Source organism: Pygocentrus nattereri, chromosome 1 (assembly GCF_015220715.1).
Source record: "Pygocentrus nattereri isolate fPygNat1 chromosome 1, fPygNat1.pri, whole genome shotgun sequence".
Lineage (NCBI taxonomy): Eukaryota > Metazoa > Chordata > Actinopteri > Characiformes > Serrasalmidae > Pygocentrus > Pygocentrus nattereri.
In genome coordinates this window covers 51,353,704-51,367,002 of record NC_051211.1, presented here as the reverse complement: position 1 = coordinate 51,367,002, position 13,299 = coordinate 51,353,704, and the positions used below count along the sequence as shown (strand labels likewise).

The 13,299-nt window shown below is 40.6% G+C and overlaps 2 protein-coding genes across 2 annotated transcripts in view; both read right to left on the bottom strand.

Annotated features, from left to right (window-relative positions):
* The window catches only part of cax1 (cation/H+ exchanger protein 1), a 1,125,587-nt gene that overhangs the window by 39,653 nt on the left and 1,072,635 nt on the right, over positions 1–13,299 (bottom strand). The window lies entirely within an intron of this gene.
* Positions 10,081–13,299, bottom strand: part of tspan33a (tetraspanin 33a) — a 16,550-nt gene continuing 13,331 nt past the window's right edge. Inside the window, exons 7-8 of the mRNA XM_017725600.2 lie at positions 11,474–11,635; positions 10,081–10,397 (exon numbers count right to left, since the gene is read on the bottom strand). Of these exons, the coding sequence (XP_017581089.1) occupies positions 10,296–10,397; positions 11,474–11,635 (264 nt within the window). The 3' untranslated portion in view covers positions 10,081–10,295. The remainder of the gene's footprint in view (positions 10,398–11,473; positions 11,636–13,299) is intronic.

Sequence of the window (13,299 nt, the reverse complement as noted above, 5' to 3'; positions counted from 1 at the left end):
GTGATATACACTCACCGGCCACTTTATTAGGTACATAAACAAGGTACATGTTCAGTTGCTTTTTAACACAAATAGCTAATCAGCCAATCACACGGCTGCAACTCAGTGCATTTAGGCATGTAGAGGTGGTCAAGACGACTTGCTGAAGTGCAGACCGAGCATCAGAACGGGGAAGAAAGGGGATTTAAGGGACTTTGAACGTGGCGTGGTTGTTGGTGCCAGACGGGCTGGTCTGAATATTTCAGAAACTGCTGATCTGCTGGGATTTTCACACACAACCATCTCTAGGGTTTACAGAGAACGGTCCGAAAAAGAGGAAATATCCAGTGAGCGGTCAGTTGTGTGGACGAAAATGCCTTGTTGATGTGAGAGGTCAGAGGAGAATGGGCAGACTGGTTTGAGATGATAGAAAGGCAACAGGAGCTCAAATAACCAACCAAAATCTCTGAGGAACGTTTCCAACACCTTGTTGAAAGTCTGCCATGAAGAATTGAGACAGTTCTGAAGGCAAAAGGGGGTCCAAACTTTTACTAGCAAGGGGTACCTAATAAAGTGGCTGGCGAGTGTGTGTGTGTGTGTGTGTGTATGTGTGTATATATACATACACTCAGGGTTGAAAAGGTACTTTGAAGAAGTAGTCTTGGCTGAATACTGAATATATTGTCCTAAATGTATTCAGTGATGTGTTCTACTACAACGCACTACAGTGCATACAGAAGTAGCATATTCAGAATATATTTAGAATATATCTTGATAAGCCACATGGTTAAAAAAACTTTATTTCATTTACACTCTTCCTTGATGTTACTGATTGGCAGTTTTCTTCATGTAATTCTTCTGTTATTTCAACTATTGCTCTCATATCTCACTGCCATCTCATAACTAAACAAACAATTTCCCTTCAAGAACAAAACCTTGCACTGGCTCATCACGTTGATTTGTCTGTATACTCAGGCTTTAGGAATTTTCAGTGTTTGTAAAGAAGTCATTTTTTTCATTTTTTCAGAGTATTGCAGTCTTTACACACTCTACGCTGATATTAAAATGGTTAATAAACAACTATTGGTGCTCCTCTTAATAATTGTATATATTTTTACGTTTAGGCCCAATCCCATTTCTTATTTTTACCCTCACCCCTTGTTTTTGAGTGTCTCCCTAACCCCTTGGAACGGAGTTACAAAGGGTAGTGGTTGAAATCTTCCCTATGAAATGAGACCCTCAAATATAAAAGAGCATCACTTCATTAACAGCTAGTAGCGCTACTCTGTAACGACCCTGCCCGTCTGCAGTGACAGCAGAGGAGGGGAAAGTTCAGCTCCTTACATTTAGGGAATCATATGATTTCAAAGTTCCAGCCTCTGGTTTGAATTTTCCTGTTCCACCTTAAATGGTGTAGCAGTTACATTCTGCTGGACTATTTAAGGTGGAACAGGGAAATTAGCTCACTAGCTACAGAGACATTGATTTTTTTATGCTTGTTACGAAGAAAACGACCATTAAACTAAGATAATATGATGGTTATTGGAATTTTATAATGGAGATAATACTTACATGTGTCCGTTTGGAGGAAAATGCTCTTCTGATGGTATATCTTGAAGATGGGAGGTTGTGTTAGCTGGTGAATGCAGAAGGAAGCCGGGTAGCTAATGTTAGAACTAGGAAGCTGAATATCACAACTGTATTTAGCCTTTCTTTATTGCAGTGGATAAAATATGTTTCGTTCCAATTTAAAAAGGAAAAGAAAACAGAAAACGCTCCTATTTCTAAAGCTGGGACTGGTCAGTTGAAAGTAACTACTCATTAGTGGTGGACAAAGTAAATGTAATTAGTTTCTGTACTTAAGTAGTTTTTTGGTGTATCTGTACTGAAGTTTTTCCGAGTACATTTCAGAGTCTAATATCCGACTTTTTCCTCCACTACATTTTGAGAAATCTGTCGTTCCTTTTGTTTTCTCTGTGTATAAAAACGTAACATGTCAAAATGAAAGAAGCGCAAAGCCAGAGCACCAATCAGGACCCAGCGGTCACTTTGTTTAGAGCTGGTTTTGACCTGTTGGTCATACCAACCCAGTGCAGCACGCGGTTCAACGTCAGCGCAGCAGCGTAAAACTTTGGGAGAGTCTGTTCAACATAAATGATGAACTAACCTAACTTTGTGTAAATAGAGCACAATATAGAAATATGTCCACATATGCAGTCGAGACTGACGCGGCTTTTTTCTGAATTTCTACAAACACCATTTCATTTTATAGTAAATGAGTTTGGGCTGGTTTATGTTTATGAACAGACGCCTACAGATCAACATAGTAAAGGAGCTCATCTGTGATCCTGAGTTTAAAGCCAGTTTTTATTCAACTTAAACTTGGAACTAAGTTGTAAATAAATCTGAAACTGAAACTTTGCTTGTGTGTAAAAAGTGATTTCAGAGCCACTCGGTTCTCCCTGACGGAAACTGTTTACCTTCAGTGTTTTGTGCTTCTGATCATTTTAATAGACGTCAGCGTCACTAATTAATGACGTTCTATTAAAAGACTGGTTTACCAAGAGAGACGCTGGAGGACTTTCACCTGAAATGAGTTCATGAAGCCAGTCTGGTTATAAAAATGATAACAGGACATCAGAGCCAGAATTACTCTTTTAGTACTTTTACTTTATACTTAAGTACATTTGAAGGTAAATACTTTAGTACTTTTACTCAAGTGGAGGTCTAAAGGGAGGAACTTCAACTTTTACTGGAGGAATATTTTACCTTGGGTGTCTCAACTTTAACTCAAGTACATGATTTGTGTACTTTGTCCACCACAGGTACTCATAGCGAAAATGGACATTAGCTACAGATTATTTAGCCTATAGTTAGCTGGTTAAAGGGACGTTCCATCCAAAATAAAAATTTCGTAATTTCTACACCAGCTGTCAACAAGCCTACACACCTCCTACAGCAGTGCAGCAACAGTCTCAAGGGAGAGACCTTCCAGTTTCTGATGACGGAATGGTGAATGCAGAAGGAAGCCACATAGCTAATGTTAGTGCTATTAAGCCAAATATCACACCTGTATTTAGCCTTTCTTTATCGCGGAGGGTTCCACTGGTTGCATGACATTTGCACAATGCACGCTGGGTCCTAGGCAAAAACACAATAAGGACACAAAATTGATGCCCTGCGATGGACTGGCGACCTGTCCAGGGTGTATCCTGCCTTTCGCCCGAAGACTGCTGGGATAGGCTCCAGCACCCCCCCGCGACCCTGACGGAGAAGTGGCTTAGAAAATGGATGGATGGATGGACACAAAATTGTCTGAGTGATGCAATGATGCACTACAGAATATTACATAATGCATCAAATAAGATATTAAAGGTTAGATTTAGGCTGCAACTCTAATGAGTCGAAGCAATTTCATAGTTTTTTGTTGAATGTTTTGAGTCACCAGTTAGGCCTAGTCGAAATAATGAGTAACTAGCAGATTGTTGTTGTTTTTCCAGGGCTTGTATTTCAGTGGAATTTTTAGTATTTTTAGATGACATTGCATTTCCTTTCATTTCCGGATACATTAGGTCATTTCATGCCAGTCGTTCCTGTCCACTTCCCTCATGTCATTTGTGCAATTGGCAGCCCCAATGGTTAGGTTTAAGCCCTGATACCAGATCAGTCATTAAAGCTAATCACGGCCGCATTTGGCCACGTGACTGTGCTGCAGAGGCCTGTTTACTCGGATCTTGTAAAACGGAAAACGTATTTATCCGCACACCAGTGATACATGATGGATTGCTATAACATCTACTTTTCAGAACTAACAATTTCACATTGTGGTGGACTGGGTCCTTCATTTGAGCCTTGTTGTGGGGCTGATCTGCCCCCCCACCACCTCACTAATTGCACACTGACATGGCTTTCAGTAAAGATGTTTGTTGCCCTGAAAATAAACATTTGATATATTGCTTTGCACTGAGTCAAGTTTGCCAAGTCCGAGTGGAGGGTTTTTTTTTCTGGTCTTGTTTTGTTTATTTTCTTCGAGCCAGTGTTGAATGAGAAACTTCTCCGGGGTGTTCATAATGGAAATATACTTCCTCCCTCTGAGCTAAGGTGGTTTGCTCCTATGGCTTCCAAAAGGAGGGAGGGAAGCTTTTTAAAAATATATATCGTTGCGTTTTTAAAGCGAAACACATGAACTGCAGGCCTGACTCTTTTCATAAGTTGCTGAGAATCCTGGTCTCGTCAAGCTGTTCCGCTCCCTCACGTCAGCTCTTGGGCGTACATGATCAAATTTGGCAAGATGGGTGGAAACTTTGAGGAACTCTCAGGAGATGTGATTAAACCCTTCAGTTTACTGTACTAGATTTCAAGCAGCAGAGATTTTGAGTCTGGTTGTGGTTGGCTTGCACTGCTGTCGTCCCAGCACAGGGCCTCCTTAAAAGGCTTGTGTAACATGGCTGCCATAGAATGAGTCAGAGAGACTGAGGACCACACACAAACACATACAGCCCTGAACAGGAGGCCCACCACCTCCCTCCGCCCCCCCCAACTCTCCGGCTCTGTCTCCCTCTGCTCTCTGTGTGAATTAAAAGGGGGACTCCACCACTTTTTCTAAATTTCCACAGAATTAAGCCACTAAAATGTGAGAAGTTCAGACCGCCTTGATGTGAAATGCAGTCTTCCGGAGAAACTCACATATGGGATGAGCTGCAGATTCATTTTAATGCACTACAGAGAAAGACATAACGCGGATATGCTGTCTGAGTTTTTGGATTAAGACATGCTCTTTAAAAACAGGCATGGTGGAGGGGTGTTACAAGGCAAAACAACACCTGAAGAAAACATATTTTTTCAGTTTCACCACGATTTTACCACCGTCAACATACAGAACTGAGAACACATGCAGGTTCACTGGTCACAGAATGGCTGTCTAAGCACTGCAGACGTCACAAGCCCTGTTTCCTATCCACACCACTGTAAAGACCTTACTATTACTTCTTCACATCAAACCACTGTGAATGATTTAAGACTGAATTATGCAGAAATTTTGAAAAAATGGTGGGGTTCCCCTTTAAAGAATGCACATTGAGCAATGCTACAGTGTATTTTTAGCGCTAAAATGTGTTTTTTCTGTTTCAGTAATATAGCCAATAGAGTCTCAGCCAGTCAGTGGCTTTCAGATTCATTTTCCGCTGCTATTTTTGTTCTATTCTCATTAACCAGGTCCACAATTGCTGCAGGCTTATCCACACCTGGGACGCATTTCCTGAATAGTCCATTGCATTTCAGCCAGTGTGGGATGTCAGCATCCACATGTAGAGGGAGTAGGCCTGGTAGATTAGGCTTGATCAGGTTTTGGGGCAAATACACTGTAATTTACAGTTAATATACTGTTAATATGCAGTAAATATACTGTTAATTCTTGAGAGTTCAGTATTTTAATCTTCCATGTAAGCATTTTTGTCTTTGCGGGGGGTGAATCATACAGGTACATACTGGGTAGTTTCAATCTGACTTGGTCATGTGATTTGTTACATATAGGTGGCTGTATGAAATGTCATGATAATTACCTAACCTGTTATAATGTGATATTATCGTCATGTTACATTAAAAAAAAACAACAACATGTTCTGAATGTCATTTTAATGCGATGACGGTTATACATTTGGCTGATTTCTGTCTTTAAGAAAACCTCCTTTGATGGCTCGTTGTACAAAAGCACAGCAGTCTTCATCAATTCCTGGAATCTTTTTTTGTTTGTTTGTTTATTTATTAATTTTGGCAGTCTTAATGGACTGATTTTGTTTCCCCTAGATTTTTTTCCAGTCTGGATGGTAGAACCTCTAGATAGCACATAGAGCACAGAATATAGACCTATGAATAATGCGTTAAAACAGCTGTACAAACTCAAATTAATAACAATATCTGATAATAAAAATAATAATCCACATCAGTGTATCGCCTCTATTTTTAATACACACTATATATCATAATAATGTGCAATATATCATAACAACTACTGTAATGACTCACTGCGCACTTTACACTGTAAACACTGCTGTTACTCCTAGTTATGTTTACACTCATTGTACTCATTGTTTACTACCTCACACCACTTGCAATACCTGCTCTCATGCACTACCTGCTCTCATGTAAATAGAGCAAATCTGTCTTGTTCTTCTAAGCCGCTTCTCCTTCTGGGTCACAGGGTGCTGGAGCCTATCCCAGTGGTCATCAGGCAGAAGGCAGGATACACCTTTGGCAGGCCACCAGTCCATCGCAGGGCAGACAGACATACATATTCACACCTAGGGACAATTTACCATATCCAGTTGGTCTGACTGCATGTCTTTGGACTGTGGGGGGAAACCGGAGTACCCGGAGGACACAGGGAGAACATGCAAACTCCACATAGAGGACCCTGGTCGCCCGGCCGGGGAATCAAACCCAGGCCCTTCTTGCGATGAGGCGACAGCGCTACACACCACGTCACCGTGCCACCCCAATCTGTCTTATATGCTATGTAAATATGCAAATATATATACTTCCATTTCTACTCTCATATGTATATCTCATATATTGTCTTGCTACTGTAATACTGCAATTTCCCTTCAGGCTCAACATAATTCAATCTATAGTCATATCTATAATATTAATAGAGCATGTGATAACCAGGAGTGTGAAATACCTCAGTAATTGCACTTGACTATTATACTCGTATATTGTTTTTGGGAGATTTGTGCACCTCTCAAGTATTACTTATTGACATTGAATACTTGTAAATTTACTTTCTTTAGAGAACAAGTGAACCTAAATATGCTATTTTCTGAAAATTTAGTGCTCAATTTCTGCTTTGTGAGCTTAACACATTGGAAAAAATGAAACATAAGATATTGTATGTGCCATAACTTTGCACAAGCTGTATTTTATGTTGTACAATATGTTAAATTCAGCAGATAAACAGTAAAGGTGTATTAAAATGAGCAGAAGTGTGTTCTCTGTAGAGGATGTGCTCACTTATATACACTTAAAAAATCAAGACAACATGTCATGTGACCAGGGGAGCCCAAACATTTGCATTCGGTGCTAATAAAATAATTTTTAAATGCCATAAAACAAAACTAGTTTGTAGAAGTGCAGGGATGGACAGCCTGGTGTTGTATGACGCAGTGTCTGAGCAGAGTTTTTATTGTAGACTGCGCCTGTGTTTTTGTTGGGGAACCCCAGCGTGAGAAGTGCATTGCCAAAAGCTAGTGTGCAAATGAGGAGAGCACACAGACCAGCATGTCTGTACACCAGCTGACCAGCACTGTCCCACTTCTCCGATCAGTCTAGTCATGATGTGTTATTAAAGGACTCATATCATGAGTTTGATGAAGTATATAAATAGACATAATCTGCGTTTTCACAGTCTGTATATGGAAACTACACTGAAAAACAGCCTTTTTAAAGCTCGCTGTTTTGGTGATGTCATGAAAACCATCCTATTTACATATATCCAGCTTCTCTATAGCAGTTTAGCCCTGCCCACCTACACTGAAGTTATAAGGAGTGTTTCATCCTGGAATGCTTTCTGAATGAGGCGCTATACAGGACAGTCAATCGGAGCCAGCCAATCAGCAGATCAGAGGTCATTTACATATGTTTTAAAGGCACAGTAACAAAAACAGCTGAACAATAAAGAGAAGTTATAAAATGGTCATATATTCTTCATCTAAAACCACTTATCTTTCTGGGTCACTGGGGGTGCTGGTGCCCAACACTCATTGGGCAGAAGGCAGAAACCATGGAACACCCAGAGGAAACCCACACAGACAAGGGGAGAACATGCACACAGAAAGGACCCTCGTCACCCGGCCAGGGAATCAAACCCTGGCCTCTCTTGCTCAGGCGACAGCACTACACACTGCACCACCCCTAAAATGGGCAGATTAACATGAACTATGACTTTTTTGATACTTGAAATCACAGAAACATTATAAAGTGGAACATATATAAAATAATAAAATATATATAAATAAAAGGTAGAATGCAGGCCCTTTAATGATGGTCATTTATTCTATACACAATTGTATGGCCAAAGAAAAATACAGTAAAAGACAAGATATTCTGAGTGCTTTAATTCTCTATTCAGTCATGTTATATAAAAAAAACTTAAATTGTATCCCTGAAATGTACAAAAATAGCTGGGTGTAAGTTTGTACTAAATACAAATACATTTAGGAACCACATAACTCTGTAGAGAATGTCCCAGTATAGTGAATTTGAAGCAGCAGGCCCTTTTGTTCTGGGTTCATAAAATCCAGTGTTGTCTGTTATTAAAAAAGGTGTCCTCAAGTGCACTTTTATAGGAGAAAGCTCATATTACAGTAACGCAGGCCCCTTGCAGGCCTCCCCCTTATAAGCTGTCACCCATTGTAAAGATGCCATTGGCCTTATTGTCACTACTCTGCTCTAAGAGGATCCCCTTTAAATTCCTTACAGTGATTCAACTGCCAAGAACATTTGTCTTAGACCACGGAGAGATGTTTCTCACTTATCTCACCAAACAGTGGCGCCAAAGACGATTTAAGTGGCCTACATGTCCCAGACTACGTGAGAGTCCCATTCATCCAAAACCTTGCAGCTCCATTTTTTGTCTTTTTCACATTTTTTTTACAGAATTTCAGATTTTACAATGTTTTAATATTTCATGAAGGACCGATAGAAATAAATTGTTAACCTGTTAACATCCATTTACAGTTAAAGGAGAATTCCATCACGTTCCCCAAAATTTCTGTATAATTACCTCATTATGGTGTAAACAAAGTCATTCATAGCGGTTTGATGTTAATACACCATTCCAGATAAACTCACAGTGTCAAACTTGTTCAAAATGGTGGAGATAGGAACCAGACGTCCATCCAGAAGGCACATGTAGGTTCACTGAAGGTTTTGGATGGTAAATACAACAGTTGCATTTGTGTTATGGCTTTTTTAGACATCGCAACCCCTCATTCCTATCACCACGACTTTAAAGAAATCGGAGCTGTTTTGTTTCTCTACAATGAACCATTTGCCATCAAATCACTCAGAATTACTTTGTTTAGCCCTCAACAAATGAAGTAGGCAGACATTTTAAAAATTAGTTGAATTCACGGATTTATTCTTATCCTGTGAATGTACCATTTTGGAGATATGGGGGTTTTGTTGTGGCAAAAGTGATACAATATATTTCCAAAAGTATTCACTCATCCACCCAAAATTCAGGTGTTCCAATCACTTCCATGGCCACAGGTGCATAGAGCCGAGCCCCCAGGCCTGCAGACTGCTTCTACAGACATTAGTGAAAGAATGGGTCGCTCTCAGGAGCTCAGTGAATTCCAGCGTGGTGCCGTGATCGGACGCCACCTGTGCAGCAAGTCCAGTCGTGAAATTTCCTCACTACTAAATATTCCACAGTCAACTGTCAGTGGGATTATAACAAAGTGGAAGTGATTGGGAACGACGGCAACTCAGCCACGAAGTGGTTGGGCACGTAAAATGACAGAGCGGGGTCAGTGGATGCTGAGGGGCATAGTGCACAGAGGTCACCAACTTTCTGCAGAGTCAATCACTACAGACCTCCAAACTTCATGTGGCCTTCAGATCAGCTCAAGAACAGCATAGAGACCTTCATGGAATGGGGTTCCATGGCCGAGCAGCTTCATCCAAGCCTTACATCACCAAGCTCAATGCAAAGCGTTGAATGCAGTGGTCTAAAGCGCCGCCACTGGACTCTAGACGTGTTCTCTGGAGTGACCAATCATGCGTCTCCGTCTGGCAATCTGATTTACGAGTCTGGGTTTGGCGGTTTCCACGAAAACGGTACTTCTCTGATTGCATTGTGCCAAGTTTAAAGTTTGGTGGAGGGGGATTATGGTGTGGGGTTGTTTTTCAGGAGTTGGGCTTGGCCACTTAGTTTCAGTGAAAGGAGATTTTGGACATTTTCATGCTCCCAACTTTGTGGGAACAATTCGCCTGACCTCACAAACGCACTTCTGGAAGCACGGCCAAAAATTCCCATAAACACACTCCTAACCCTTGTGGAAAGCCTTGCCAGAAGAGTTGAAGCTGTTATAGCTGCAAAGGGTGAGCCAACATCATATTAAACCCTATGAATTAAGAATGGGATGTCACTCAAGTTCATATGTGTGTGAAGGCAGACGAGCGAATACGTTTGGCAATATAGTGTATGTATTTATCTGAAGCTGACAGCACAGTGGGTTGAGGTTGATGAGGTACCAGCTCTGTGTCTATAGATGTAGCTGTGCTTTGCTCCAGAAGTCTTCAGTGGTTCTGCAGGCTCAGCTCCACGGGTCTGAGCGGTGCTGCACGTTGTAATCCTGGAGTTTAATCTGATCCTGGATCTGGTTAATTAGGACCTGGGAGAGCAGAATCCCCACCAGCTGTGAGAGAAGAGAGTACTCGGTTATTCTGCCTGAAATACTGGTCACGTGGCATCAGTTCTAATCGTGTAGGTAACTTGGCGTAATGTAAGATTAGATTTTAAAAATGTAAACATGTCCAATGTGTCTATGATTTAAAATAAGGGGTGTGCAAACTTTTTGTCTTGGGGGCCAATGTGTGTGGTGGGCCAAAAAGACAAAACAACAGAAAAATATATTTTTTAAAAATGCCTTTTATAATATTCCACTATATTTTGTTACTAAAATACTTGAAAAATACAATCTCAATAGGAAAATTAGAATCACTCACTGAGTAAAGGGGTGGGGTTAGACTTTCTGGTGGGCTAAATCAAACGTGTTCCTGAGCAACATTTGTTCACTTTCTTTCTATCTTTTTTCATTCATTAGTTTCTCTTTCTTTCTTTGTTTTTCGCTTGCTATATTTTTCTCATTCTTTCTTTCTTTCCTGTGTTCTCTCTCTCTGTCTTCCCCCTTTCTCACTCTTTGTCTCTTCTCTCTGTTCCTTTCTCTCTCCCTTCCTCTCTTTCTACTCTCTCCCTCATTTTCTCTCACTGTCTCTCACCCTCTCTCTCTCTTCTCTCTCTCTTCCTCACTGTAAATCTCTCTCTCCTCTCTCTCATTTTTCTCTCTCCCACTCAATAACTCCTGCTCTCTCTCTCTTTCTTTCTTTCTCTCATTCTGTCTCTCCCTACCTCTATCTCTCTCTCCCTCCCTTTCTCTCCCTGTCTCTTCTCACTCTCTTCCTTTCTCTCTCTCCCTTCTTCTCCTTCTACTCTCTCCCTCCTTCACCCTCTCTCTTTCTTCCTCCCTATAAATTTCTCTCTCTTTCTCTCTCTCCTCTCTCTTCATTTTTCTTTCTCCCTCTCTATAACTCCCTCTCTCTCTTTCTTTTCTGCTTTCTCTCTTCCTTTCCTCTCTTTCTACTCTCTCTCTTTTGTTCTCTACCTCTCTCATTCGGTCATTCTCACTACCCCCCCCCCCTCTCTCTCTCTCTCTCTCTCTCTCTGCAGTGAATTCATTCGAATCCTCATTTTCGTGCACTTGTAGAGTCGTACCTGAGGGATGGCCAGGCCCAGTGCTATACCCCCCAGCAGAAACAGGTTGCTGTGGATCCAGTTGACTAGCTTGTCAATGCAGCCGTTGGTGTTGATGAAGGCACTGGCTTTATTGTGATCTAAGTCCTGCATCATGTGCCCACACATGGTGTTTATAACTCTCTGTGGCAGGAAAGAGAGTAAAGAGAGGTGAAGACATCGAGATCATTCCCCAACACCAGATCATCTGTCATATCTCCGCAATATGCATATGACTGTATACATATTTAAACTCCAAAAAGATTCTTCCCATCACATTTACAAAAGGTTCTTTGAAGAACCGTCCTTTGAAAGGTTCTTTAGGGAACCAAAAGTGGCTCTTCTGTTGCATCTCTGCACCTTTATTATTATTATTCCATGGGCGTTTCTTAAAAGAACCTTTTTGGAAATGAGATGTGTTTGAAGAACCTTTTCAGAGTTTAAAGAGCCTGCACATGGAAAGTTTCTTCCAGTTCATTCGTTTTCTATGAACTGTCCAAGACAAGAACCATTTATGAACCTTCATTTTTAAGAGTGTAATTTTTAAAAAGAAATATACAGAATTGGGCAAACGTCAGAAACCCATTTCCAGTGAAAACAGCCATTTATTACAAGTTATTCCTTTTTCAGGGTCACTAAAAGGCATTAATCTATCACTGCTGTCGGGACACAACCTCTGTTTTTGGCATTGTGTGTAAATGTCATTATGAATGGACCAAAAGAAACGGCTCAAAATGACTCTCAACAAAGTCTGGTTCCACTGACTTACATAGAAAGGTTTTTCCTGCTCCTGTAAAGTTATCATTTTGGAGATTTTGTTCCAACAACTAAATATCAATAAATCGATATAGATGTTTCAGTATTTAGTGTGTCCACTCTTTGCCTTCATTGCAGCTTCCATAATTCTGAAATCTGCAGGCATATTTTTCAACCCCTACAAAGTTCAGTCTTATAAGTTGGTTTAGCCTTTTCTGTTTCTCACAATCCAAGCAATGAAGAGATGCAGTGGTGTTGTGGTCAGTCCGTTGTTCAGCTTCTTTGTTTGATGTGTCCGTCTCTTTTCTCAGTGAGGCTCGTCTTGAACAGCTACACATCCTTTCAGACCCACAGCGCTGAGTGGTCGCTGAGTTTCTCCTCTCTCTCAGAGATGAAAGCATTAAGTGCTGCTTATTTCGATCATCTTATATCAGATCTTCTCACAAATATCTTACGAAAAAATGAATAACTTGTACTTAATGGCTGTTTTTGCCCTTCAAATTGAATACATCAAGGGTGGTCTCTGACTTTTGCATAGTACTGAATATTTTATAACATATAATTGTATATGAAGAAAATATTCTTTTTACATACTGCCATTCTGAAATGTTATAATGTGCACATCCACTGCTTTTTAATTTGGTGCTGTTCTGCACCTTTTTGATTCCAATTCATTCTAATGATTAATATTTTTAACTTGATTAACCCTTGTGTGGTTTTGATGTGTTTGTTACTCAGTGGTCTGGTGAACCCACCACATTATTGTTTTATTAAATCAATACAGTCATAAAAGTTTATATAAAAATACCAGATGTTTAAAATATCATAAGTGTCCAGCGTAGGGTTCTCCTTTAGCAGCTGTAGCCAATCAGCAGCCTGTCCATGTTGTCCACCCTCACACACACACACACACACACACCACACACATACAAACACACACACACACACACACACACACACACACACACTAACAGGCCATGGAGAAGAACAGAGTGAAGGACACAGCACCTGAATATGAGTCAGACCTGAGCACCACACCAGGGTTAATACTT